The sequence below is a fragment of the Saccopteryx leptura genome, chromosome 6, assembly GCF_036850995.1.
Source record: "Saccopteryx leptura isolate mSacLep1 chromosome 6, mSacLep1_pri_phased_curated, whole genome shotgun sequence".
NCBI lineage: Eukaryota > Metazoa > Chordata > Mammalia > Chiroptera > Emballonuridae > Saccopteryx > Saccopteryx leptura.
The window spans coordinates 106,631,012-106,658,714 of NC_089508.1; the positions used below are offsets into that span (position 1 = coordinate 106,631,012).

General features: G+C 41.5%; 1 protein-coding gene and 1 pseudogene across 1 annotated transcript; both read left to right on the plus strand.

Annotated features, from left to right (window-relative positions):
• The first annotated feature begins 1,119 nt into the window (after nucleotides 1-1,119).
• Nucleotides 1,120-26,509, plus strand: PSMA6 (proteasome 20S subunit alpha 6). Its single transcript, XM_066341395.1, has 7 exons — nucleotides 1,120-1,295; nucleotides 16,244-16,338; nucleotides 17,153-17,234; nucleotides 17,918-18,073; nucleotides 21,907-22,085; nucleotides 23,631-23,725; nucleotides 26,289-26,509. The coding sequence occupies exons 1-7, from the start codon at nucleotides 1,220-1,222 to the stop codon at nucleotides 26,344-26,346; spliced, it is 741 nt and encodes a 246-aa protein (XP_066197492.1). The 5' UTR covers nucleotides 1,120-1,219; the 3' UTR covers nucleotides 26,347-26,509.
• Nucleotides 11,264-11,550, plus strand: LOC136375951 (selenoprotein K pseudogene; annotated as a pseudogene).
• Nucleotides 26,510-27,703: the final 1,194 nt, after the last annotated feature.

Consider the following 27,703-nt stretch of genomic DNA (forward strand, 5'->3'; position numbering starts at 1 on the left):
ATGTTTCTTTTATTTACAATATTGTTTTCAATTTATTTTTGTCTTTTTCATTGTAAAAAAGTTGGTCAACCTTAGTACAAGTGGAAAAAGGAGTTGATGCTCTCTTACTCCCTCCCCCCAAAATCAGTGGAAAAATTAAAAAATAAATATACACTCGAGAAACGAGTTTCCTCAAGAAACTGCTTAAGAGATTCCTACAAATTCTTTTTATTTAAATAGAAAGTGATATTAAAAGGAAAGAAAGAAGTAAGAGCCCCTATTTATGTACTCATTTAAGTGCCAGAGACCTTGGTATATCTGACCTTCCTGCTGTACAAACTATGAGGGAGAGGGGCACACAGATCTAACATTATGTTTTCCATTTTATAGTCATTAAATAGAGTGTGCCTTGGAGTAAAGTAAAAATGGGCACAGTTTTAGTTTGGAAAACCACCCAGAAGCTGCCTCACCTGCTTGGAATTACTTTGCTGTTTGGAATTACTTTCATTAGTCAAACACCAGCCTGCTATGAGCCCCGTCCCTTCCGTTCTCGTTCATTATTAATCAAGACTACTTAATCTCATTATTTCTCCCTTACATCTGTACTTCAACCTCAATTGCACTTTTATCACAAAACTGCCAGGGCTGCTAGCCCAACGAAGACCTTGCCTGGCTAGAAGAAATTTTTTCTCTTGACATTGGCTACCCGAACGCGCTACCTTCTGTACCTAAAATGAATGGCAGCAATCCATTTCTCCCCTCTGCAGGAAGGGAAGTAAGTGGGTGGGTCAAGAGGTTGGAAAGGACGCCAGCAATCAAGACGCGGCCTGGAAACACAGGGGCCAAAACTAACGAGATGTTTGTGAAAATACACGATCCATCTGGGTCACACTGACTGGCAAAGCACTACTCTGGGCCCCCAGAAAATTTTATCGTTCTCGCTATAGTCAGTTCCTTCTTCAGACAGCTCTAAATCGCCACAACTTGAGTTTCACCGGCTATCTTCAAGCCGCTCAGACATGAGACTAGCGCAAGCGCACAGCGAGCCCCTACTTCCCCTTTACCCTACACCCCCGGAGGGGCGGGGCCTCGAAGCCGGAGTCGTGAATTCGGCGCGCGAGCGCGAACGAAGCCGGCCAGTGTACCGGAAGCAGTCGCAGCAACATCCGGTGGCGCTTGTACGCCTTGTGTGGGAGCTACGGAGCCCAGCGACCGCTCTTGAAGTAGTAGGTTCACCAACATGTCCCGTGGTTCCAGCGCTGGTTTTGACCGCCACATTACCATTTTTTCACCCGAGGGACGGCTGTACCAAGTAGGTGAGTGAACCAGGTTCGCCTTTGGTCCACTCGAATTGCTCTGTCATGGTCTGGCCTGGAGTTCAGTCCCGGGCTGAAGCATGGCGGGAGTTGGGACGGGAGAAGGGCCCAGTCTGGACTGACGTCCCCTGGTACGCGCACGCCTGTCCGGACGCAGGGATCAGGGGCCCGAAGACTGAGGGCCTCTTGCTGTTGAGGGCGAGCTGCCGCGCCACCTGCACACAGAGTTAGGAACAGCAGAACCGTAGTGTCTGACGCCGACTTCCAGACGCCTGTTCACTTGTTACATTTTGGCCTAGGTGAACTCAACGTCTTTAATCTCTCTGAAAGATAATCTGCCTCTCAACCTCACAAATAAAATGTTCCCTCTACGTTTTCCTTTGTTTGCAACATGCACTTCTTTGTCCTGTGGTCGTTTCCACAAGGCATTCAGAGCCTTCAGTGTGCTAGAGATGGGCCCTAGGGGGACACAGAGATGTCACACCCTCTTATGTTGAAGCTCACAACTTAATGGGAATAACAGATAAAGCAAAAAACAAAAACAAACCGATAAAAAATGCCAAATTACTAGTATCTGTAGAGTTCAGGACATCTTTGGGATGAGTGATTGGCAGTTCTAGAGCTGCTCTTGAAACTAACATCCCCTTTTAACCCACATCTGTTTGACTGCTCCTGTAGTTGAAAAGCTGGTTCTGAATTGTAATGAGGTATGTTGAACTAGCTGTTTACTTAAGAACAACTTTAGTGGAAATAAACCCTAAGTCAGTTATTTGGTATAACAATATATTTCGTTGGATCGAAATGGTGTCAGGATTTAGGCTGTGGTTATACCTCGGATCTTTAACCTCTTGCCATAGAGAATTTAATATCAAGAGGACCTGATTTACAACTGGCCCATGATAGTTTCATTTTTGAATGAGTTTAGCACCTCTGCCTTGGTGAGGACAGTAATACAGTCTGTGCTTGGAAATCATAAGGATAAAGTCAGCCTATTAATGAGCTTCTCTTTGCCTGTAACTTTTAGAAAGAGAGTGAAAGAATGAAACCAGTCTGCTGTATGGCTATATATTGTATATATAATATAAGGGTTGAAAAAAGTAGGTTTACAGTTGCATTGTGACATTCTTTTGAGTTAATAAATCTATTGTAATAATCATAACCTGCATGTCCTTTTATATACGAACAACTGTAAATCTGCTTTTCCTACCTCTGTATATAATGTAGCAAGAAAGAGCACCATAATGGATAATCCAGTAATCCTTCTAATTCATCCCCAATTGAAAAATATAACCAGTATTTGACCAATAATGTCTAGGTAGAATGATTTTAAACTCTGCCTTGTTGAATAACACTCCGTTTGCTGTTCAGGGTACAGAGTAGACATTGCTAGGAAAATGAAAGTGAAAGAATAGGTAGCGTGAGCAAGCAGTGTTGTGGTGACAAGTTCAGGCCTGAGCTGTAACCTGGATTCAGATGTCTGCTCTGCTCCATACCAGTTGACCAAGTGATACAACTTTAGCCTTAGCTTCTCTATGCAAAGTTGGGCTAATAATTCCTTCCTTATGTGGTGGTTTTGAGGATTAAATAAGGTGATGTATGTAGAGGGCTTAGCACAGTATTAAGTACTCAGTAAATGTTCTTAGATTCCTGTTTGACTCTGGCTCCTTTTTTGTTGTTGTTCTATTAGCTTAGTTGCTCTGTAGACCTGGAATATTTCCCTTTTTATAATCCATCCATGCTTGGTTCTCTAGTGAAATATATGTACATTATCGTAAAATCATAAATGCTGTTTAGAAGCAGCCTAAAACAATGTATATAAAAATTATAGAGTGCAAACTTGAACACTGACGGTGAAAAATATTATAACAAAAATGGGGAGATGACAAGGGAAGGAAAGATCAATGGAATGGGGAGCATGCTCCTCATCTTCCATAGCTGGGACTCAAAAGATAAATGTAGTCTAAATTTGATAAATCAAAAAATAGAAGTATAAATTTATAAATGCTAGCCATAATTATGAACAAACTGTTGACAGTGTTTGCTTCCAGGGAGTAGGAAGAAAGATTATGGATTGACATGTGTACTCTTTGTAACTATTGAAAATTTTCTGTTGACATATGTATTGTATTTAAGTTGTATGTGTGCGCATGAGTGTGTGTATGTAAAAACTGTAGAGCCATATACAGAGCCTCTAGCTTTGAAATTAATTTTAGGAATTCCCCAAGTTAACAGTGGGGCAACTAAGGTCCAGGTAGAGCAAAAAGCCTGGGTACTTTCAGGCCCTCCTCTTCTGCTTGCTGATCTTTTCCAGGATAGACCTGGCAAGAGAGGAGAGAAGCAGTCACTTGAATTTGCCTGGCAGGTGAATGTGAGCACTGCCTGGTTGCTACTAAGGAACAGGAAAGACATGGACTGGTAGAGACCGGCTGAAGGAGGACCGTGTTCTAACCTAGAAGTGGCATTGTATATTGAAGTCAGGATTCATGGGTTCAAGTCCTTGCTGCATACCAGCTATGAGAACTTTCTTTATATGTAAAATAGAGATAATAATTATAGGGCTGTAAGGATTTAATGAGCTAATAAATGTAAAGTACTTAGAACAATGTCACATAGTTAAGTGCTCAATAAGGGTTTCTGAGAGGAATGCTATCAGGAAGAAACAAGTAGGTGATAAAAAGGAGTCAGAAGTTTTACAAGTAAATGGGCTAGGAAATACTGTTTGCCCCTTTGCTGTTAAAAAAAATCTTATTTTAGCCTGACCTGTGGTGGCGCAGTGGATCAGGTGTCGACCTGGAATCCTGAGGTCGCCGGTTCCAAACCCTGGGCTTGCCTGGTCAAGGCACATATGGGAGTTGATTCTTCTTGCTCCTCTCCCCCTTTACCCTCTCTCTCTCCTTTCTCTCTAAAAATGAATAAATTATTTTAAAAAAAGGATATAAAAAAATTCTTGTTTTAAAGTAGTGTTTCTCAACACTGACTTCTCATGCCCATCTTGAATCTGACTTGAAATTAAATGTCTGTATGTACACATGCATAATATGTATGTTATGTACACAAAATATATGCGTATTATAACTCCACAAAAAAGTAATGAGATCAAACACTGCTATGTTTTGAAACTTCATAACCTCCTTCTCACCACTACCAAGCTTTCTAGTGACTCCATCCACTTGAAGGTCACCATTTGAATGTAATATTTGGAGGCACTATGAAATGAGACACAGTTCCCATTTTAGGTTACAAGGTTAGGGAAGGACAGAATGAACAACTTCAAAAAATCTTACTAATGAAAAGTTTCTCACACAGTGTTGAAATTGAATATAAACCTATCCTGCAGAGTACCTACCTACCTTGCCCCAGTAGAACATTTCTTGTTTTTTAAAAATAACCAAACATCATAGAATGTGTGGGTCTTTTGATTTGTTATTTTCCCAGCCCATGTTTTTTATATGGGGGAAAAGTTATATTTATCTCCCAAAACTCAGTACAGTGTTTTAAACAAAATTATCAGTGAGAAAAATCTTGAGGTACATTCCTATAATTAGCAGAACTTCAAAAATCACCTGTAGATGTTGATGAGCATCCATAGAGGGGCTATGCATCTCCACTGTTGTTAGCCTCACACTGAGCTGGTCATACTGTGAGACACTGCCTGGCATTGTGTGCTTGTCCTGAACACTTTGTCACTGTGCCTTTCATATTTAGCCCCTGTTTTTTCCTAGTGTTGGACAAATGAGCCCCAGAAAAGTTTGGAAAGGGTTGGGGAAATTTGTAGGAAAGGAAGTAAAGTAAGAGATTACTATAGAAAAAAGGTCTCTGTATACAAAACAACTATTATTAACTCTTGTTTGTGATCCAGGAAGCAATTTACGTTCTAATCTTACGGTTTGCTATTAGGTTGAACCATATAAAACTGCTGATTTTGGCTGTCTTTTACCTATAAAATGGCTATTTCATAGGCTTCAAAAAATACATATTTTACTATGTACTTAATTTACAGTTTTGAGAAAATAGGGGCTCACAGTCTAATGTAATCCATTATAATTTCCCCCATTTAAAAAAATGGAGAATGGGCTATCAGTTATCATTTTCCTGCATAATCTTGGACATTCAGGGACAGATTACTGAGGTTAATGTAAGAGTGTTTGCTAGTTCTGCAAGTTTCTGAAATTTTATCCAAAAACCAAAATCTTTAGTGATGGAAATAAAGTGTATAATTACTATTTCCAGCATCTCAATTCTGGCTTGAAAAAATAAATATAGCTTTTAAATGCTGCCTATAACCTTTCTATTTCTTTCTTTTATTATTATTTTTTTACATAGGCAGAGATAGACAGGGACAGACAGACCGGAACGGAGAGAGAGATGAGAAGCATCAATCATTAGTTTTTCGTTGTGCGTTGCGACTTCTTAGTTGTTCATTGATTGCTTTCTCACATGTGCCTTGACCGCGAGCCTTCAGCAGACGAGCAACCCCTTGCTGGAGCCAGCGACCTTGGGTCCAAGCTGGTGAGCTCTTTGCTCAAGCAAGATGAGCCCGTGCTCAAGCTGGCGACCTCGGAGTCTCGAACCTGGGTCCTTCTGCATCCCAGTCCGATGCTCTATCCACTGCGCCACCACCTGGTCAGGCTCTATTTTTTTCTTAATTGGCCTTCCTGCTCACCTCTGTTATATACCGTGATACTACTTTTACCCTACAGGTATTTCTATTTTTTTTTTTAATATTTTATTTATTGATTTTTTTTTTTTTTTTTTAGAGAGAGAGGAGAGAGGGGGGGGGAGGGGCAGGAAGCATCAATTCCCATTTGTGCCTTGACCAGGCAAGCCCAAGGTTTTTCGAACCAGCAACCTCAGTGTTCCAGGTCGATGCTTTATCCCACTGTGCCACCACAGGTCAGGCTACCCTACAGGTATTTCTTTAGAAGATACTCTGTAATTATTAAGTTGTCTCTAGAGCCTTTATTCTGGCAGTTTTCATTTTTCTGGACATGATTACAAAATATGTATTTTATGGTAATAGTGTTATAATGGGTTCGAGTCCCATTATATATATGTAAAATGGGGATTTGTTTATACAAAAGTTTATTGAAAATTAGAACATGATGGGTACTAAAATAACAGTACAGCCTGACAAGACAGTGGCACAGTGGATAGAGCGTAGGACTGGGATGTAGAGGACACAGGTTCGAGACCCCGAGGTCACTAGCTTGAGCGTGGGCTCATCTGGTTTGAGCAAAGCCCACCAGCTTGGACCCAAGGTCGCTGGCTCGAGCAAGGAGTTACTCCGTCTGCTGAAATAAGTCAAGGCACGTATGAGAGAGCAATCAATGAACAACCATGGTGTGGCAACGAAAAACTAATGATTGATGCTTCTCATCTCTCTCCGTTCCTGTCTGTCCCTGTCTATCCCTCTCTCTGACTCTTTCTCTCTCCCTGTAAAAAAATAAATAAATAACAGTACAAGGAATGGTACTGTGGGAAGTGACACTGCCAGGGAGAACCAGGAAAGGATCCTCAAAGAAGATGACTTGATCTAGCTAGAGATTTAGATAAGGAAATTTGCAGGGAGGAGGACTGGCGGATAGACAGTAACAACTGGAAGAGTAGCAAAATTTTAGAGATTTGAGTACTGTGTTATGTTTTGGACTTTGTCCCATGGGTTTTTGGACATAGCTAGCAGAGATCTTAAAGGATGACAGTATTATTAAATCAGAATGTAAGAGAGTTGAATGCAGAATTAGAATTAGAAAAGGGCTAATGGCAGGAAGACCAATTAGGAGAAGCTTATTCACTAATCCATATAAACCCTAATGAGTGAACTAAGGTATTGAGAGAGAAAGGGTGGGAGTAGAGGGAAAAGGAGTAAAGAAGGACAAAATTATGACGACTGGAAAATGATTTTGAGTGTGATGGGCACACAACACAGTCAACAGTTCAAATGCTATAGAGATATTTGCCTGGAACCTATGTGCTCTTACTGATCAATGTCACTCCATTAATTTTAATTTTCTAAAAAAAAGAGAGGGTGAAGAGAAGACTCTGAGTAGATATGATTGGACATTTGAGAGAGAAGAGGTGAAGAATCAAGGCTAGTACTCAGGTTTGTAGCTTGAAATACTGAATGGTTAGTGTATGGCTAGCTGCCATGGCCACCATCACAGCCGCCTGGCCCATGCAGGTTCGCATTTGATTCGGACAGACGGTAATGAAACAGTGAAGCCAAGAACTGGTGGGCCATTAGCTTTAATCCTAGCTTGCATCTGGCGGACAAGAAATACACACAGTGGGAAAACACTTCCCTTTCCATTCAGGGATCCCAAAACCACTGACTTATCCGAGTTTCCTAGAATCAAAGGTTTCTACCTCACCAGCCTTATTCACCTCTGTTGGGCAAATAAAATATATTATGCTCACTTTGTTAAAGATGGCGCTGCCCACATGGAAGCCCATTGCCCAGGTTATATTAGTTGCCCTTCTTGCTTGGGATGGGCATGATTATATTAATGTGTGTTGGGGGACAGGCTGTAAACCAGCAGGATCCTTATAGCCTAAGGCTTAGTTATAAGACTAAGCCTTTCCCACCCTTTTTGATGTAGGGTGGTACACTCTCAGGAGGAATCCCATCATGCCTCAGATAAGTGACTTTGTATCAGAGACTTCCTTGTTTCTATATTGGATTAAAGGTTTGGATTTCTATACTATAAAGTGGGGCAGACCAGGAGCTTGCTCTCTCTGGGTTCCTGAGATTAACATTAGAGGAGAGAGCAGAGAGGAGAGCAGAAAGAGGCCATATGGAGGAGGCCAGAAGAAGCAGCCAAGATGGTGGAGTGCTGAAGGAGAAGCCAGTTTGTGCAGAGTTTGTGTAGAGAGAAGGAGATGAGGAACAGAGGTGAATAAGACTGGTGAGCTAGAAACCTTTGATTCTAGGAAACTCAGATAAGTCAGTAGCTTTGTGAGCACCGAATGAGTGGGTTTTGGAGCCCAGTGTGTGTTTTTACTTGCCCACCAGGTGCAAGCTAGGATTAAAGGTAATGGCTCACCAGTTCTTGGCTCCATTGTTTCATTACCATCTGTCTGAATCTAATGTGAACCTGCATGGACCAGGTGGCTGTGATGGTGGCCATGACTACTGGCCTTACAACCTCTGTTCCCCATCCCCTTCTCTCTGCACAAACTGTACAAACTGGCTTCTCCTTCAGCACTCTGCCATCTTGGCTGCTTCTCCTCTCCTCCATGTGGCTTTTCTCTGCTCTCCTCCAGCATGGGCTCCTCTGCCCCATTTTATAGTGTAGAAATCAAAACCTTTAATCCAGTATACAAACAAGGAAGTCTCTGATACAAAGTCACTTATCTGAGGCATAAATGGGATTCCTCATGAGAGTGCACCACCCCACATCATGCAACAGTTGAGGGTGTGGGGAAAAGCTTAGTTTTGGAAAGATTTTAGTATTAAAAGGGTGAGAAAGGCTTAGTCTTAAAACTAAGCCTTAGGCTATAACGACCCTGCCTGCTTACCACCTGTCCCCCACACCCAATGCAAACCATAAGCAAGCAAACATATATCATATTTACAAACTTATTTGACCGACAGTAATACAACTATTTGAGATGAGGACTATAAGAAAAGCAGCAGGTTTAGAGAGAGAGGAATTTATTTTCATACATGCCTTTGGACAAAATAGGTATTTCAAAGTATGGGTTCAGAGCTAAAGGTAACAGTAGTATAAAAGTATCCTGTGATAGGGAGAAATGACAAAATCCTGGCAAAGAACAGTATTTAAGAAGCTGGCTGACTGACCAGGCGGTAGCACAATGGATAGAACATCGGACTGGGATGCTGAGGACCCAAGTTCGAGACTCCGAGGTCGCCAGCTTGAGCACGGGCTCATCTGGTTTGAGCAAAAGCTCACCAGCTTGGACCCAAGGTTGCTGGCTCAAGCAAGGGGTCACTCAGTCTGCTGGAGGCCCGGGGTCAAGGCACATATGAGAAAGCAATCAAGGAACAACTAAAGTGTCGCAATGTGCAACAAAAAACTAATGATTGATGCTTCTCATCTCTCCGTTCCTGTCTGTCCCTGTCTATCCCTCTCTCTGACTCTTTCTCTGTCTCTGTAAAAAAATTAAATTAAATTAAATTTAAAAAAAAAGCTGGCTGAAGAGATGGAAGCAGTGAAAGAGACAGAAGGGAGGTTCAGAAAAGTAGGAGATGAACAGGATTGACATTGCTTAAGATCTTTAAAATTCAGTTCCTCGGTTGCATTAGCCACATTTCAGGTGCTCAATAGCCACATGTAGCTGATGGCCATTATATTGGTCAGTGCAAATATAGAACATTGTCATCATTACAGAAAGTGCTATGGGTTAGCACCAGTGTATATAGAGAAGTAGAGGAACCCTTTAATGAATCCTGGCAAATTCACAGGTGCGTTCTTTTTAGATTTTTTATTTATTGATTTGAGATAGAGAAGGTGGGGGACATCAAATCGTAGTAGTTGTTTGTTGTATGTGCCTTCACTGGGGAAGTCCAGCATTTTGAACCGGTGACCTCAGCATTCCAGCTTGATGCTTTATCCACTGTGCCACCATAAGTCAGGCCCACAACCCAAGTCTTATTTTTCTAAATTATCTATTTATTGAGAGAGAGAGAGAGAGAGAGAGAGAGAGAGAGAGAAACATTGATCTGTTTCTGTATGTGTCCTGACTGGGGATCAAACCATCAACCTTTGCGTATTGGGATAATGCTCTACCAGTGGTCGATAAACTGTAGTTCGCGAGCCACATGTGGCTCTTTGGCCACTTGAGTTTGGCTCTTCCACAAAATACTACGTGCAGGCGCTACCTCAATAAGGAATGTACCTGCCTGTATAATTTAAGTTTAAAAAATTTGGCTCTCAAAAGAAATTTCAGTCGATGTACTGCTGTTGATATTTGGCTCTGTTGACTAATGAGTTTGTTGACCACTCCTAAACAACTGAGCTATCCAGCCAGGGCATAGAATCATATCTTCCATCACCACAATATTTACTCCCTTTAGCCTTTACTATCTGTCACCTGCTTCCCTCTGGTACCCACCATACTGTCGTCTGTGTCTATGAGTTTCAATTTTATATTTCACAGATGAGTGAAGTCATGGTTCTTAGCTTTTTCTGACTGACATATTTTGCTTTGCATAATATTCTCAAGGCGCATCCATGTTGTAAGTAGCAATATTTCATCTTTTTTTATGGCTGAATGGTATTCCATAGTATATATGTGCCATATCTTCTTTATTGAATCCTCTATGGAAGGACACTTAGGTTGTTTCCATGTCTTGGCCACTGTAAATAATGCTACAGTGAACTTATACATATATCTTTGCAAATAAATGTTTTCAAGTGTTTCGGGTAGATACCAAGAAGGATCGCTGGGTCATATGGTAACTCGATTAATTTTTTGAGGAACCTTCATAGTGTTTTCCATAGTGCCTATGCCAGTTTACATACCTACCAGCAATAAATGAGTTCTTTTTCTCCACAGCCTCTCCAACACTTGTTATTACTTGTCTTGTTGATAATAGCCATTCTAACAGGTGGTATCTCATTGTAGTTTTGATTTGCATTTCCCTAATAGCCAGTGAAGTTGAGCATCTTTTCATATGTATTTTGGTCATTTGTATGTCTTGGGAGATGTGTCTGTTCAGGCCCTCTGCCCATTTTATTAAATTGGATGGTTTATTAGTTTAGTGTTGAGTTGTATGAGTTCTTTATATATTTTAGAAATAAACATTTGTAGGAGCTATTTGCCAATGTCATCTTCCATTCAGTTGGTTGCCTTTTTGTTTTGTTGGCAGTTTCTTTTGCTATGTAGAAGCTTTTTAGTTTTATATAGTCCCATTTATTTTTGTCTTTACTTCCCTTGCCTTTGGGGTCGAATTTATAAAATCTTCTCAGGCTGCTCAATCGCTCCAGAAGCAGGGAACAAGGAACAAGATGACTTACATCTCCAATGGACAAGTGTTGGACTGTAGAGATTATCTTTGATAACAGATTTCTGGGGAATAGCTGAGTTTATGGGTTTGTTTTTTAAAAAGAAAACTGCTTCAGCAAGGTGTGAATAAGAGAAGAGGCTACAGAAACTCATCTGATTCCAAATATGATGATGAAAGAGGGCCCCCAGGAGCCCCCCCCCCCCCAGAAGAATGGGTTGAATTAATCATCTGCGTGGTCCCAATCCTCCTCCCATGGCTGATGGATGGGGAACTAAATGTCTGCTGTAAGAAGCAGACAACCCGACACACACATTCATAGCAGAAGGAAACTATCCAGCAGTGGAAGGGTTTCTTTGGTTGGATGTAGAATGCAGAACTGGTGGGTTCTTTTTTCCATGCTTCATTGATGTTTCACTATCATCAGTGAAATCTGCAGAATTCACATCATTGTTCTCTTAGGTATAATTTGTTCTTTCTCAGTTTTCAAATTTTTCTCTATTTTTGTTTTTTAGGAATTTGACTATAGTAAGCTTACATGCAGTTTTCTTTATGTTTATTCACTTAGACTTTGCTGGATTTTCAGTCTGAAATGTTGTATCTTTTGACATACTGTTTTTGAAACATTTTTAGCCATTATTTTTTTTAATGTTTTACCCTCAATATAGGATTTCAATTATACATACATTATTTATACCTTTTAGTGTTGTCCCACAGACTCATTGTTATTTTTAATCTGGCTGGTTAATTTCCCTATTCATTCACTCTTTTTTTTTTTCTTTTTGCATTTTTCTGAAGCTGGAAACAGGGAGACAGTCAGACAGACTCCCGCATGCGCCCAACCGGGATCCACCAGGCATGCCCACCAGGGGGTGATGCTCTGCCCATCTGGGGCATCGCTCTGTTGCAACCAGAGGTATTCTAGCGTCTGAGGCAGAGGCCATGGAGCCATCCTCAGCACCTGGGCCATCTTTGCTCCAATGGACCCTCAGCTGCGGGAGGGGAAGAGAGAGACAGAGAGGAAGGAGAGGGGGAGGGGTGGAGAAGCAGATGGGAGCTTCTCCTGTGTGCCCTGGCCGGAAATCGAACCCGGGACTCCTGCACGCCAAGCCAACACTCTACTACTGAGCCAACCGGCCAGGGCCTATTCATTCACTCTTTATTATCTTCATTCTGCAGTTAAGTCCATTTGGTTCTTTTGTACTTCCTCTTCTGAGATATCCTGTCTTATTTAATTTTGAGAATATTTTCTGTTGTGTCATTGGGCATAGTTTTTATAAGTTTGCCTGCTAATACAACACCTGGGTAATCTCAGGTTTGGTCTCTTGCATTTTCTTGATTTTGATTTGCCTTTGGTTTCTTAGTTTGCTTTCTTTTTTGGTGTGTTGAATAATGCTGGGTTGTCCTGGACATTTGTGAATGATAGCTTGTGAAGACTGGATTCTGTTCTATTCCTCCAAAAAGTGTTGATTTGTTCTAAGAGGCATTTAATTTGGTTGGCAGCTCAAAAATATCAATTTTTTTTATCCTTAGCTAGGCTGCCTGGAGTCTGTCTTGTGCATGTGTGGTTATGGAATCAGCTAGGATTTGGGCAACATTAATATATAGATGTTGGGGCTCTCCCTCTGTAGCTCTCTTCTTTCTCTCCCTCACTTCCGGATAGTGGTTACCCCCAAACTTCTCGCTAGTTCTTTAGGCCAAAAGGACTGAGTTTTCCATGGGTGTTTAGCCATGGTTGGGGCCTGGACTCAGGCTATAAGCTAGGAAAATGGGAAACTCATTCTATGCTGTTCCTTTTTTCTAAACACTCACTTCGCCTCTAGAATCTGCCTACTTTGGGCCACATTCTTCTCAGGTAGTTATTGGTTATGTAAAGTTACCAATTTTTTATCTGTGGAGGAATGATCTGGTAGAAGCTTTATTTGCCATATGAGAAGCAGAACTGAAAAGCATTTTGAAACATATTTTAGAAATTCTTTTGCAATTTAATGGGGTGGTAAAAATATAATTAGCCAGTTAAGTCTAAGCTAGATTGAAGATTTTGGTGATTTTTTTCTAGTGTCTGTTCCTTCTTTTGTTCTCTCTTCAGTATATAGCCGTTTAGAAATATTTGGTAAAGAATTTTTATTATAGTTCTTATTAAAGGATATTCTTTAGTGTTTATAGGTTATATCTGTCTTAGCTGATCCTTATCACCAATGGCTTTTTGAACAAATGAGGCCAGGCCTCAGACCCAGTGCCCAGAGTAATACTTCACAGGTTTTTTAAAGGATATATTGTTGGCCCTGGCCGGTTGGCTCAGTGGTAGAGCGTCGGCCTGGCGTGCAGGAGTCCCGGGTTTGATTCCCGGCCAGGGCATACAGGAGAAGCACCATCTGCTTCTCCACCCCTCCCCCTCTCCTTCCTCTCTGTCTCTCTCTTCCCCTCCCGCAGCCAAGGCTTCATTGGAGCAAAGATGGCCCGGCCGCTGGGGATGGCTCCATGGCCTCTGCCTCAGGCGCTAGAGTGGCTCTGGTCACAACAGAGCTATGCCCTGGATAGGCAGAGCATCGCCCCCTGGTGGGCGTGCCGGGTGGATCCCAGTCGGGCGCATGCGGGAGTCTGTCTGAACTGCCTCCCTGTTTCCAGTTTCAGAAAAATACAAAAAAAAAATAAAATAAAGGATATATTGTGTGTGAAAATGTAGATACTGATTGGAGTTATGAGGAATTTCTTAATCTGTCTTTTCATATTTCCTACATGAGCATATATTAATTTCTGTTACTGTTTTCCTAATTACAAAATATGTTTATATTAAATTTAAATATTATAAGGCCCTGGCTGGTTGGCTCAGCGGTAGAGCGTCAGCCTAGCGTGCGGAGGACCCGGGTTCGATTCCCGGCCAGGGCACACAGGAGAAGCGCCCATTTGCTTCTCCACCCCTCCGCCGCACTTTCCTCTCTGTCTCTCTCTCTTCCCCTCCCGCAGCCAAGGCTCCATTGGAGCAAAGATGGCCCGGGCGCTGGGGATGGCTCTGTGGCCTCTGCCCCAGGCGCTAGAGTGGCTCTGGTCGCAACATGGCGATGCCCCGGATGGGCAGAGCATCGCCCCCTGGTGGGCAGAGCATCGCCCCTGGTGGGCGTGCCGGGTGGATCCCGGTCGGGCGCATGCGGGAGTCTGTCTGACTGTCTCTCCCTGTTTCCAGCTTCAGAAAAATGGAAAAAAAAAAAAAAAAAAATTAAATATTATAGAAATATGTAACATAGAAACAAATAGCCTCATCTATAGTTCTATTTCCTAAAGGCAGCCATTATCAACTAACTACAGGTGTCAAAGAAGTTGTTTTTGTATTGTTTTGTTTTCCTTCTTTTCCAAGTGAGAGGAGGGGAGAGAGACTCCCGCATGCACCCCGACTAGAATCCACCCGGCAACCACTGTCTGGGGCCGATGCTCTGCCCATCTGGGGTAATGCTCACAACTGAGCTATTTTTAACACCTGAGGCTGTTAGGCTTGGACCATTGAAACTATCCTCAGTGCCCAGGGCTACGCTCAACAATTGAGCTGACTGTGGAAGGGGGAGATGGGAGGGAAGCAGCCAAAGGTCGCTTCTCCAGAGTGCCCTGGTCAGAAATTGAACCTGGGCCTGACCAGGTGGTGGCATAGTGAATAGAGCATCCGACTGGGATGCAGAGGACCCGGGTTCAAGACCCTGAGGTCACCAGCTTGGACCCAGGGTCGCTGGCTCCAGCAAGGAGTTACTCGGTCTGCTGAAGCCTGCGGTCAAGGCACATATGAGAAAGCAATCAATGAACAGCTAAGGTGTTGCAACAAAAAACTGATGATTGATGCTTCTCATCTCTCTCCATTCCTGTCTGTCTGTCCCTATCTATCCCTTTCTCTGACTCTCTCTCTGTCCCTGTAAAAAAAAAAGAAAAAAGAAATTGAACCTGGGACATCCACACGCTGGGTTGACTCTCTGCCACTGAGCCAACTGACTAGGGCCAATTTCTATAAAATTAAAATAGAAAGAAATGGAGTTAGTTTAACTATGATTTATTATTATCATTTTTTTTACTTTTCATGTCTTAATGTTCCATGATAGCTTTTATAGCTCTTGTCTCATTCTTTATTTTTTAGAGAGAGAGGGACAGACACGAAGGGAGAGAGATATAAAGCATCAACTCATAGTTGTAGCACCTTAGTTGTTCATTGCTTTCTCATATGTACTTTGACCAGGGTGCCTCCAGCTGAGCCAGTTACCCTTGCTCAAGCCAGCAACCATGGGGTCATGTCTATGGTCCCACGCTCAAGCTGGTCGTGCTCAGGCTGATGAGCTCACACTCAAGAGGGTGACCTCAGGGCTTTTAACCTGGGTCGTCAGTGTTCCAGATTGGTGCTTTATCTAGTGGATCACCACCTGGTCAGGCTTATTCTTTTTCTTACTTTTTTTTTGAGAGAGAAAGAGAGACAGGAAGGGAGAGAGATGAAAGCATCAACTCATAGTTGCTTCACTTTAGTTGTTCATTGATTGCTTCTCAAACGTGCCTTACCTGGGGTCTCAAACAGAGCCAATGACACCTAGCTCAAGCCAGTGACCTTGGGATCATGTTGACGACCCCATGCTCAAGCTGGTGACCCCACACTCCAGTTGGCAACCTTGGGGTTTTAAACCTGGGACCTCAGCTTCCCAGGTCAATGCTCTATTCGCTATACCACCACCAAACTCTCATTATTTTTGTTTGTTTATTTTTAAGATATTTTTCATTGATTTGAAAGGGGGGGCGAGGAAGCATCAACTTGTAGTAGTTGCTTCTCATGTCTGCCTTGACCAGGCAAGCCCAGGGTTTTGAACAAGTGACCTCAGCATTCCAAGTCAACACCCTATCCACTGTCCCAACACAAGTCAGGCTCTCATTCCTTTTTAATGACTACTTATTATTTCATTGCATGAATCTATGATAATTTATTCTGTCTTTAGTTTAAAAAAAATATTCTGTTTTCCAGAATATGCTTTTAAGGCTATTAACCAGGGTGGCCTTACATCGGTAGCTGTCAGAGGGAAAGACTGTGCAGTAATTGTCACACAGAAGAAAGTACCTGTAAGTAATACTGTCCGATTGCCAGTTACTACAGAATGTAATGCTAGAATTTTTCATGAGTTTTTATAGAGGTATATTATTATGTCTATATATTAACATTTTTGTGTGGACTCTAATTTTTTAGTATTTATTAAGCAACTACAGAGAGTTGAACTGAGTAGACAGAATTAACATATTAAACTTTATGATATGATGGTGAGCACAGTGGGATTTCTAGGTCTTTTGTCTGCAGGGACCGTGAAACAGGCTGTGGTGAGCTCTAGTTCTTGCCCAAAAGAAACATACCATCTGACAAAGGAAAACACAGCCTCTCCCTTCCCTTTTTAAAAAATTGGTTTTAACTGTAAAGTGAACAGGAGATATTTATTATATAGTGTATTATTATAATTGCACAGTATTTTTTTTTTTTTTTCTGAAGCTGGAAATGGGGAGAGACAGTCAGACAGACTCCCGCATGCGCCCAACCAGGGGCGATGCTCTGCCCCTCCGGGGCGTCGCTCTGTCCTGACCAGAGCCACTCTAGCACCTGGGGCAGAGGCCAAGGAGCCATCCCCAGCGCCCAGGCCATCTTTGCTCCAATGGAGCCTTTGCTGCGGGAGGGGAAGAGAGAGACAGAGAGGAAGGAGGGGGGTGGGGGTGGAGAAGCAAATGGGTGCTTCTCCTGTGTGCCCTGGCCGGGAATCGAACCCGGGTCCCCCGCACGCCAGGCTGACGCTCTACCGCTGAGCCAACCGGCCAGGGCCACAGTATTTTTATCACTACACAGAGACCAGTATTTTTTCCTTTAATTATCTTGATTTATTTTGTTCATTAGGACAAATTATTGGATTCCAGCACAGTGACTCACTTATTCAAGATAACAGAAAACATTGGCTGTGTGATGACAGGCATGACAGGTAACTGGATCTATATCTACTTAGATTTGTTATTTTCTTCAAATTATTTTTGAGTTTTGCATTCATTTTAAAAGGCTCCCTTTAGTGCCTTATTTTTAGATGATATGAGTAGATGTGCAGTTTTCTAAGGTTAGTAACAATATCTTGATACGATATCAGAGTATTGTTTCTTTTGAAATTATGAGTATAATAGAATTAGATTTATATTACTGTTAGAAACTGGGCTTGGGCCCCTCTCATAGATGATTTATTTCAGATGGGGGATGTAAGTCAGTGTATCTCAAACCTGGTAATAATGATACTGGTTAGGAATAGGTGAGAGTATAAAAAGTTTCTTTGGGTTTCTATTTTCTGAAATCAAGGGAAAATTTAAGCTTACCAAAAACGATCAAGAGAAACATTCTCTCTCCTTAAAACTTGTTCTAGGGAGTTATTGGTTATAGAAACTATTGTGACAGCTGATAAAGGGCTCAGAATAAAAGGGCAGTACTGTATATAAAACTTCATCTTAAAATCTTTTTCTTTTTGTCATGTATTTGTTGCTGAGTCATTCACTATTCATTGGTGGCAGAAAGAGCCATAGTAGACTACTTCTACTTTCCTTAAGTCATAATAGAGAGAGAGAGATGGAAAATTGGCTCATTCTTTCCTTCTGAAGAACTAACCCTCTTTTATGCTCTCAGCTGATAGCAGATCCCAGGTACAGAGGGCACGCTATGAGGCAGCTAATTGGAAATACAAGTATGGCTATGAGATTCCTGTGGACATGCTGTGTAAAAGAATTGCTGATATTTCTCAGGTCTACACACAGAATGCTGAAATGAGGCCTCTTGGTTGTTGTAAGTATATTAAGAAGTCTCTCAAATAATTGATGGATTTAGAATTTTTTTAGAAAACATGTATAAAGTTATTTCAGTACCACCTGGGTTCTGAACATGTGGAAATTATATAAGGTGAGGAAATCTTTATAACAAATCAGTAATGAAGGATACGTTTCACAACAATATTTATGGTATTATCTTTAAGCTTTACATGCTTAGACTTTTAATCAAAATATTTCTATTTAGGGTATGTGATTTGAAAGATCCAAGTTGCTGTTGTATTAGGCTGTTGTAGTGGGGGTTCTACAGCAATTCTAGATTACTAGTTCAAAGGAAATCCCTAAATAAGGCATTTTATCAATGTAGTTGTGGGGGTTTTTTTTTACCTCCCCCCCCAAATAAAATCAGGCTCACACAGCCTGACCTGTGGTGGCACAACAGATAGAGCATTGACCTGGAACACTGAGGTCGCCAGTTTGAACCCTGGGCTTGCCTGGTCAAGGCACATAGGAGAAGCAACTATTACCAAGTGGAAGCCTCCTACTCCCCCCACCACCGACCCCCACTTCTCTTTCCTCTCTAAAATCAATAAATAAAATCTTTTTAAAAAAAGAATCAAACTCACACATGCCTATAGTTCATATTTTTAGAGTAAATTTTTTTAAAAACAAATAAAATTAAAAATAAATAAAAAGTATATTTTATTAAGAAAAGGATAAGATTTACTGACTTTAGATTTAATGTAATAAATTACTCTGAAAAAATCAATACATGTTTGTTTCTGACATAGTGCCATCCCTAGTCTTTCATGTAGCTGCATGAGTTATTCTAAAGTCAAACTTTGGTTGTTGCTCCCTTGGAAAAACTGATTTATTGGCTAGAGTGTAAATTCCAACCTCCTCAATATGACATGCGGTGCCCCTTACAGTTTACTCCCAAGTTGCCTCTGTCTTACACTGCTCTTCTCCCTCATCAGGGTAATTTTTTGGGTGTACCCTGACCTTTCATGTCTTATTCCTTTGCCTTGCTTGTCCTTCATGTCCTTATCACCTAATAAAATCCCTGCTCATGTTGCAAGCCCCTGGAGTAGAGAAGTGTTTCTTGCATCCCCCAGGCAGTAAGTAGATAATCTCTTTCGTGTTGCCCTTGTACTTCGTATATATCAAGTATAAAGCACAAAGAAAATTATAGGGTGACATAACATTCAAATAAAGCAGATGTCTGATCACTGTCACAGTGTTTGTCAATAAAATAAGGTTGAGCCTGACCAGGCAGTGGCACAGTGGATAGAGTGTCAGACTGGGATGTGGACGACCCGGGTTCGAGACCCCTAGGTCACCAGCCTGAGCGCAGGGCTCATCTGGTTTGAGCAAAGCTCACCAGCTTGGACCCAAGGTCGCTAGCTTGAGCAAGAGGTTACTCGGTGTGCTGAATGCCCGTGGTCAAGGCACATATGAGAAAGCAATCAGTGAAAAACTAATGTGTCGCAACAAAAAACTGATGATTGGATGCTTCTCATCTCTCCCTGTTCCTGTCTATCTGTCCTTCTCTCTGACTCTGTCTCTGTAAAAAAAAAAAAGGAAAGAAAAAGGTTGATAGTTCCTCATTAGTAGACTCTATAATAAACATCTATAAGTGTGAATAAAGTAGTCAGTTCATACCAAATCTTAGACACTTCACAAAGTGGTTCAAATCTAGAACATAAGAAAGCAGGAGTTGAGCCATTTTTTAAATACTTTGTTACCTATTCTGCTGAGTAGAAAGAAGTTTAGTGGTGAAGGCTGTTTTTTGTTATGTCATTTTAATAACATGTTTAGATTTGTGATAAATTTATGTACAGAGTTTGGAATCTGGCTTATATTGAGTACCAGGGGAATGTATACCAAGAGTAACAAAGGCACTTAGGGTGAGCATTAACCCTGAGATGTGTTTCACATTGCTCCAGCACTCCCAGGTGTGTTACATATACTTTTAGTTCCCTGGAGCCTTAATCAGTAGTTGATTTCATTATTTTTCTTTTTATTAAATTTATTGAGGTGATACTAGTTAAAAAATTATAGGTTTCAGGTGCACAATTTCATCACCATTTATCTCTTTACACCAGGGGTTCCCAAACTTTTTACACAGGGGGCCAGTTCACTGTCCCTCAGACCATTGGAGGCCCGGACTATAAAAAAAACTATGAACAAATTCCTATGCACACTGCACATATCTTATTTTAAAATAAAAAAACAAAACAGGAACAAATACAATATTTAAAATAAAGAACAAGTAAATTTAAATCAACGAACTGACCAATATTTCAGTGGGAACTATGCTCCTCTCACTGACCACCAATGAAAGAGGTGCCTTTCCAGAAGTGCGGCGGGGGCCGGATAAACGGCCTCAGGGGGCCGCATGTGGCCCGCGGGGCCGTAGTTTGGGGACCCCTGCTTTACACCCTCCTCCACCTTCGCCCACCCTGCCCTACCTCCTCCAGCACTCACCATGGTTGTCTATGTCCATGAGTTTTTTCTCTTTTTTGGTAGTTCTTAAATTTCAAAAAGAAAAAGTATTTCTAAGTCAGGTAACTAAGAACACCTGATCCTGGACACCTACTTGCCACTGTGACTCTGCATGGTCAACAGAGCTGTGAGCGACTACACCAAGAGGCTGGGGAAGTTCTGCAGAGACATAGCCTCAGGTCCATCTCCTCCAAAGGGAATGAGCTCCTCATCCAGTTTGTCTGGGACTTCAGTGTCACAGATGATGGTTCTCAGCCTCCTACAGAACCCTGCTACAGGGTGCCACCAAAGAAGGCACTCTAAACTCAGGGGAAGGATGCCCAGCCAGGTCCCCAGCTCCTTGGCCTGGGCCCGAGGGCAGGAACCATGCCCAAAGTCAAGCTCAAACCCCCACCTGTGGAGAATCAAAAGCCTCACTTGAGGCCGGGGCAACCCCATTGGGCCTGATTTATCCAGTGTATCTGCCCAAAGCAGTGTGGGTGGACAGGCACCTTGCAGAGCAATGTCTGTACTAGCAACCTTGTGGTGACCACAGCAGTGAAGTCTATGGTTCAGGGCCCAGGACAGGGCCTTACTGTCACTATCAGTCTCATTGGTGCTTACAAACCTAGACCTACCCTCTGTATCCACCAACACTTCCTTGAAACTTGATGTCCTTGAAAGCAGTACCTTCCACCCCCCATGAAGATAGGAGACAGTTAATCTGCTGATGGGCAGGTGAAAGACAACAGAGGTCCTATTCTTCCTCCAGGTAGCTTTGTGGTTCTCTACTGGCCCAAGCAGGACCAGATCCTCACCAGCCCTAGCAAGAGGACGTGCCCCTTCCAGCAAGGCCCCAGACCTGGTCAAACCAGGCCAGCCTCGGCCCTTGGCGTTAGGGACCCAAATAAATGTTCCCTGACTTAAAAAAAGAACTACTGAGCTAAAACTAGGTCAGCCTACAGCAGAACACTTTAGAACACTTGCATGCTATTGTATATTATTGTCTCTAAAAGAATTATGTGAAAAGCATATTTTCCCAATTTATTTGTCCAAGTAATATCTTGAGGAATTCAGGTTCAAAGGAACATGCTTTGAGTAATAGCAAGGATTCAAAAAAAAATTGTAAATTATATTTGTGATCATTTGAACTTTCTAAAAATTTGTGATAAAATCTTTTCTGAACTGGAAATTTCTGATACCTAATTTATAGGTGGTGATAACCTGTACTTTATCAGTTTTTTTAAAGCAAAACACATTCTAAAAAAGATGGCTAGAGTAATGATTAACAGCAGCTATGTGACAACATAAGAAATTTTGTTGTATAAAGGTATAAGATATTTAATGAGGGTCTTTCTTTTGTTTTAGGTATGATTTTAATTGGTATAGATGAAGAACAAGGCCCTCAGGTGTACAAGTGTGATCCTGCAGGCTACTACTGTGGGTTTAAAGCCACTGCAGCAGGAGTTAAACAAACCGAGTCGACCAGCTTTCTTGAAAAAAAAGTGAAGAAGAAATTTGATTGGACATTTGAACAGACAGTTGAAGTAAGTTAACCAAAGAAGTTTTTATGCTATCTAGAATAGTGAGGATCATTGCATCCTTCAGTCAGTAAAATTACTGTCATTCAGCTGTCATGGGGACAATGAGGACTGCTTTTATTCATTTGATTCCCTATCGTATTTCATAATGTATTTGAAACTGCTTTCAACAAAACATGTAAAATGGAGAAATATAACTAAAAATAGGAAACAAGATTAGATCTAAAGACCTATATGATTATAACTCAGATAGCTTAGGGTTCAGCTTCTTGGTAGCAAAAGTAAAGAAAATGAGTCAGTAATGTTCTTATAGTGTGCTAATGAAACAGTAGCCACACACCAAATTCTCTGGGGAAACAAATGTCTTCTTAGAAAAGGAATATGTCACGGGACAACTTGGCAGAGAAATTTTGTCTGGGATACAAAAATAGAGCCAGCTTTATTAGGGTTCTTGAGGGGATTATTTATTATAATTGGGAACTTTTATTTTTTTTATTTTTATTTATTTTTTACAGAGGCAGAGATAGACAGGGACAGACAGACAGAAACGGAGAGAGATGAGAAGCATCAATCATTCGTTTTTTTTTGTTGCGCGTTGCGACTTCTTAGTTGTTCATTGATTGCTTTCTCATATGTGCCTTGACCGCGGGCCTTCAGCAGACTGAGTAACCCCTTGCTGGAGCCAGTGACCTTGGGTCCAAGCTGGTGAGCTTTTTTGCTCAAGCCAGACGAGCCTGCGCTCAAGCTGGCGACCTCGGGGTCTCGAACCTGGGTCCTTCTGCATCCCAGTCCGACGCTCTATCCATTGCGCCACTACCTGGTCAGGCTATAATTGGGAACTTTTAAAACTGATAGGACAACCTAAAGTTCTTACACACATTTTAGTAACATTAGACTAAAGAAGCCTCTTTATTCATTGCTAAGAAATTAAAAACAAAAATTTTAGTAGATTTTGAAGTGAAGATATGGGATATAGCCATTTCTAAATACTAACAACATGCTTTTGAGAAATGACAAAGGAAAAATTGCCATCTAAATACTTTTGTGTTTGGTTGGTTGTATTTATATTAACAAGAGATATAAAGCTCCTTTTCATCTGGAAGGTACTGTGTCTTGTTTAAATGTTCCTTAAAGGTTTTTTTAGTTGCAGTTCATAATTACATAAGTAATTAATCACATCAGATACAGAACCACTTAAATATTCTTAAGTTGTTATTACTGTAAATTTCTTGAAAGAAGACTGTATTATTCGTCTTTATCCTCTCTCAAGTGCTGTAGTGCCTGGCATTAGCCAAATAGACAGTTTTGTGTAAATCTTCCTATTTTGTTGATAGACCCGTTCATGGCTGGACTGGTATAAACAAGTTTTTATCATTGGCAGGTGACATTAGAATTAAGGAATCTGTTAGTAACATGGCTATAGAACAACATCACTGAAACATGGAGTAAAAATGAATAAGTTGTGTTAATTCATGATTTGAATAAACTTGGAATGAGAAAATCTTGGAATCTCTGAAAAATACTATATTTTAATGTTGATACTTTTTTCAGACTGCGATTACATGCCTTTCTACTGTTCTATCAATTGATTTCAAACCTTCAGAAATAGAAGTTGGAGTAGTTACAGTTGAAAATCCTAAATTCAGGTGAGTTCTGTTGTTGGCCAGGTACTTAAAGAAGTTTGCCAAGTGCTAAATTGCAGCCTAGAAAGGTAGAGTTGTGGAGAGCCATTTGTCCTATAACTTGGAGAAATAAATGTTTTTTTGAACTACAATTTGAGTTTTTCTCTTCAGCATCTGAGAAATGCTTTAAAACTTCCTGGATGTCTCTTTAAGACAGACATAACTGCTTCTCATTTCAGAGTGATTTTATATCTAATACTACAGTGACATAAAATAACTTCTTTTATGTAAGGGGTAAAGTAAGCATAGGGTTTTTTGTTTTGTTTTTTAGAGAAAGGGACAGACAGGAAGGGAGAGAGATGAGAAGCATCAAGTGGTTGTAGCAGCACTTGAGTGACCCCTTGATCAAGCCAGTGACCTTGGGTTTAAGCCAGCGACCATGGGGTCATGTCTGTGATCCCACACTCAAACCAGATGAGCCCTCACTCAAGCCCGCAGCCTTGGTATTTCGAGCCTGGGTCCTCAGCGTCCCGGGTCCACACTCTCTCCACTGTGCCATCATCTGGTTAGGCAACTGTTTTTCTTTTTTTTAGCTTAAAGTCAATAGAAATTCAAAGTAGTCTTCAAGTTTTTCTTGTAGAGCCTCAGTTATTTAGTAGTTATAAGAGCAATGTGAAATGGCCCTGGCCGGTTGGCTCAGCGGTAAGCGTCGGCCTGGCGTGCGGGGGGACCCGGGTTCGATTCCCAGCCAGGGCACATAGGAGAAGCGCCCGTTTGCTTCTCCACCCCCCCTTCCTCTCTGTCTCTCTCTTCCCCTCCCGCAGCCAAGGCTTCATTGGAGCAAAGATGGCCCGGGCGCTGGGGATGGCTCCTTGGCCTCTGCCCCAGGTGCTAGAGTGGCTCTGGTCGTGGCAGAGCGACGCCCCGGAGGGGCAGAGCATCGCTCCCTGGTGGGCAGAGCGTCGCCCCTGGTGGGCGTGCTGGGTGGATCCTGGTCGGGCGCATGTGGGAGTCTGTCTGACTGTCTCTCCCCGTTTCCAGCTTCAGAAAAATAAAAAAAAAAAAAAAAAAAAAGAGCAATGTGAAATGCTACTATATATCAGACCCTCCCCTTTCTTCCTTTCCCTCCCTTCCCCTCCCCTGCCTCTTCCTCTTCTATGTAAAATTCCCTCAAGAACAATTTACAAATCTCTGTAAAGGACTTACAGTTCTTGCTTTCTAGTCTGAGATACTCATATAACCTTTAAAATTTTTATTTCTGTCAATTAGTTGCATAGATAAGAGATCAAAGATCCTGTGTGTTCAGAAAATCTTACATCATTTATAAATGTTGTGATAGTATATTTAAATGATGAGTAAATAACATAAGCATCAACAACTATATAAGCTATTTAAACTACCCCAATTTCGGCCCTAGCCATTTGGCTCAGTGGTAGAGTGTCGGCCTGGTGTGCAGAAGTCCCAGGTTCGATTCCCGGCCAGGGCACACAGGAGAAGCGCCCATTTGCTTCTCCACCCCTCCCCCCCTCCTTCCTCTCTGTCTCTCTCTTCCCCTCCTGCAGCGAGGCTCCATTGGAGCAAAGATGGCCCAGGCGCTGGGGATGGCTCCTTGGCCTCTGTTCCAGGCGCTAGAGTGGCTCTGGTCGCAACAGAGCGACACCCCGGAGGGGCAGAGCATCGCCCCCTGGTGGGCAGAGCATTGCCCCCTGGTGGGTGTGCCGGGTGGATCCTGGTCGGGCGCATGCGGGAATCTGTCTGACTGTCTCTCCCCGTTTCCAGCTTCAGAAAAATACAAAAAAAAAAAAAAAAAATTACCCCAATTTGCACTAAATAATGTCACTTTGACAAATTTCAGTCTTTAGAGGTCCAGCAGTAATAAGTCACATTAAAAGTTGCCAAGCAGGCCCTGGCCAGGTAGCTCAGTTGGTTAGAGCATTGTCCCAACATGCCGAGATAACAGGTTCAATCCCTGGTTAGGGCACAGACAAGAATCAGCCAATGACAGCATGAGTGGGTAGAGCAACAAGTTGATGTTTCTCTCTATATTCTCCCTTTTTTTCTCTATAAAAAAAATCAATAATTTTTTAAAATGAGAAGTTGACAACCAGTTTATTTCTTTGAGGCAAACATTTAGAAAATACCATACGTTCAGCATGGAGTATCTTCTTATCTCTCAGCTGATTCAAACTGGAATTATACTAGGTATAAAAGCATTTTGACATAGGAGCTAAAGTAGAATACTTTTATGTGTGCTTTAGCTTTATATTTAGAAATTTTATATCATAGCTTCAACTTAAAAGGGTTTGTTTTGTAAAGACCTAATTCTAGATCTGATGTCATTTAAACATTTTTGAGTATAGATAGAGTTGATATGACATCTGAGAATTCCATCAAAATTTAAAGCAATGACTAGTATATAGATGTTTTTAAAGATTAGCTATAAATTGATCATTGTTGAAGTTGGATGTAGTGTTAGGTACACGTGAGTTTATTACTATCTATTTTACTTTTGTGTGTGTTTGGAATTTTGACAATAAAAGTTCAAAAAGTAAATAGTTTTTGTTTTCTTTTCTCCTTTGCTTTCTAGGATTCTTACAGAAGCAGAGATTGACACTCACCTTGTTGCTCTTGCAGAGAGAGACTAAACATTGTTAATTTACCAAATCCATGAGGCCACTTGCCTGTGTGTTTGCTAACAACAGACCAACACTATGGAGGCCCCTGGACTGAGAAAGGAACCTCTCCCATTCCTCCTGCCACTGAAGTGGCTATGACTCTATAAATAAAAACAGTGCTTTTGGAGAATAATTGCATCCTGTCATTTTTATCTCTATTTTAGACATTAAGCCTTTTTAGTACATGCAGACTGTTAAATGGTCACTACCTTCGTGTTGTATCTTTATTCATTTTGTTGACATCTAAATTTCTGTAGCTTAAGGAACTTAATTGCCAGAAACTTGAACTATAACCATCTGGAATAATTAATAAATAGGAAACTAAAAGTCAGATTTTAAAACTTTCTCTGACTGGTGGGGGTACAGTGGATAGAGCATCGACCTGAGACACAGAGGTCCCAGATTCAAAATCCTGAGGTCACTGGCTTGAGCACAAGCTCATCTGGCTTGAGTACAGACTCACCAGCCTGGGTGCAAGGTCAGTGGCTCGATCTTAGCAGTCGCTGGCTGAGCAGGCGGTCCCTGGCTCAGCTGGAGGTCCCTGGGAAGGCACATATGAGAAGCAATCAGGGAACAACTAAAATGACCCAACTACGAGTTCATGCTTCTTATCTCTCCCTTTCTCCCTGCCCTATCTAAAAAATAAAACTTTCTCTGACTGTAAACTGGCATGTGAGGCAAGGCCTTTATTTTATAATCCCTCATTCATTCAAATGGGATATTTCTGAACCTGGACTGCAAGTTCCATTGGAGGTTTTAATTGTAAAAAGATCAGTATTACTGATATTCAGTAGTTTTGAGTTACACATTTAATCTGTACTCTGTAAGAACAAGTATTTTTTTTTAAGTTCTTACTGATTTTAGAAGCGAGAGAGAGAAAGGGGTGCAGGGAGGAATGGGTAGCATCAACTCATTGCTTCCTGTATGTGCCTTGCAGGCAAGCCCAGGGTTTTGAACTGGCAACCTCAGTGTTCCAGGGGGACTCTTGATCCTCTGCGTCACCACAGGTCAGACAAGATCCAATATTTTTAAGAGCAGAAATTGTAGTTACCTTTGGGAAACGGTAGGGCTAAAAAAGTAGAATATATGTATTTTCTATGTGACCTCAAGATTATTATCTAAAGCTCACTTTAAGGAATTGGTCTGTAGTAGAGACATCACCATAAACAATGTTAGGGAAAAAAGAGCAAACTATATATAGTCTAACTATATAATTATATAGTCAGAGTAATCTAAGTTTTTAAAATTTCCAGCGTGATTTCCTGGTGACCTAATTGTTACAGATGATCCAAAACTCTTGGGAGTGTGTAAGGCCGATATATTTTGT

Excerpts from the sequence above, each read along its gene's own strand:
- PSMA6 (XM_066341395.1), top strand. The coding sequence starts at position 1,220 with ATGTCCCGTGGTTCCAGCGCTGGTTTTGACCGCCACATTACCATTTTT. Across the intron at positions 16,339-17,152 it reads TCACACAGAAGAAAGTACCT|GACAAATTATTGGATTCCAG; the intron begins GTAAGTAATACT and ends TTTGTTCATTAG. Across the intron at positions 17,235-17,917 it reads TGTGATGACAGGCATGACAG|CTGATAGCAGATCCCAGGTA; the intron begins GTAACTGGATCT and ends TTATGCTCTCAG.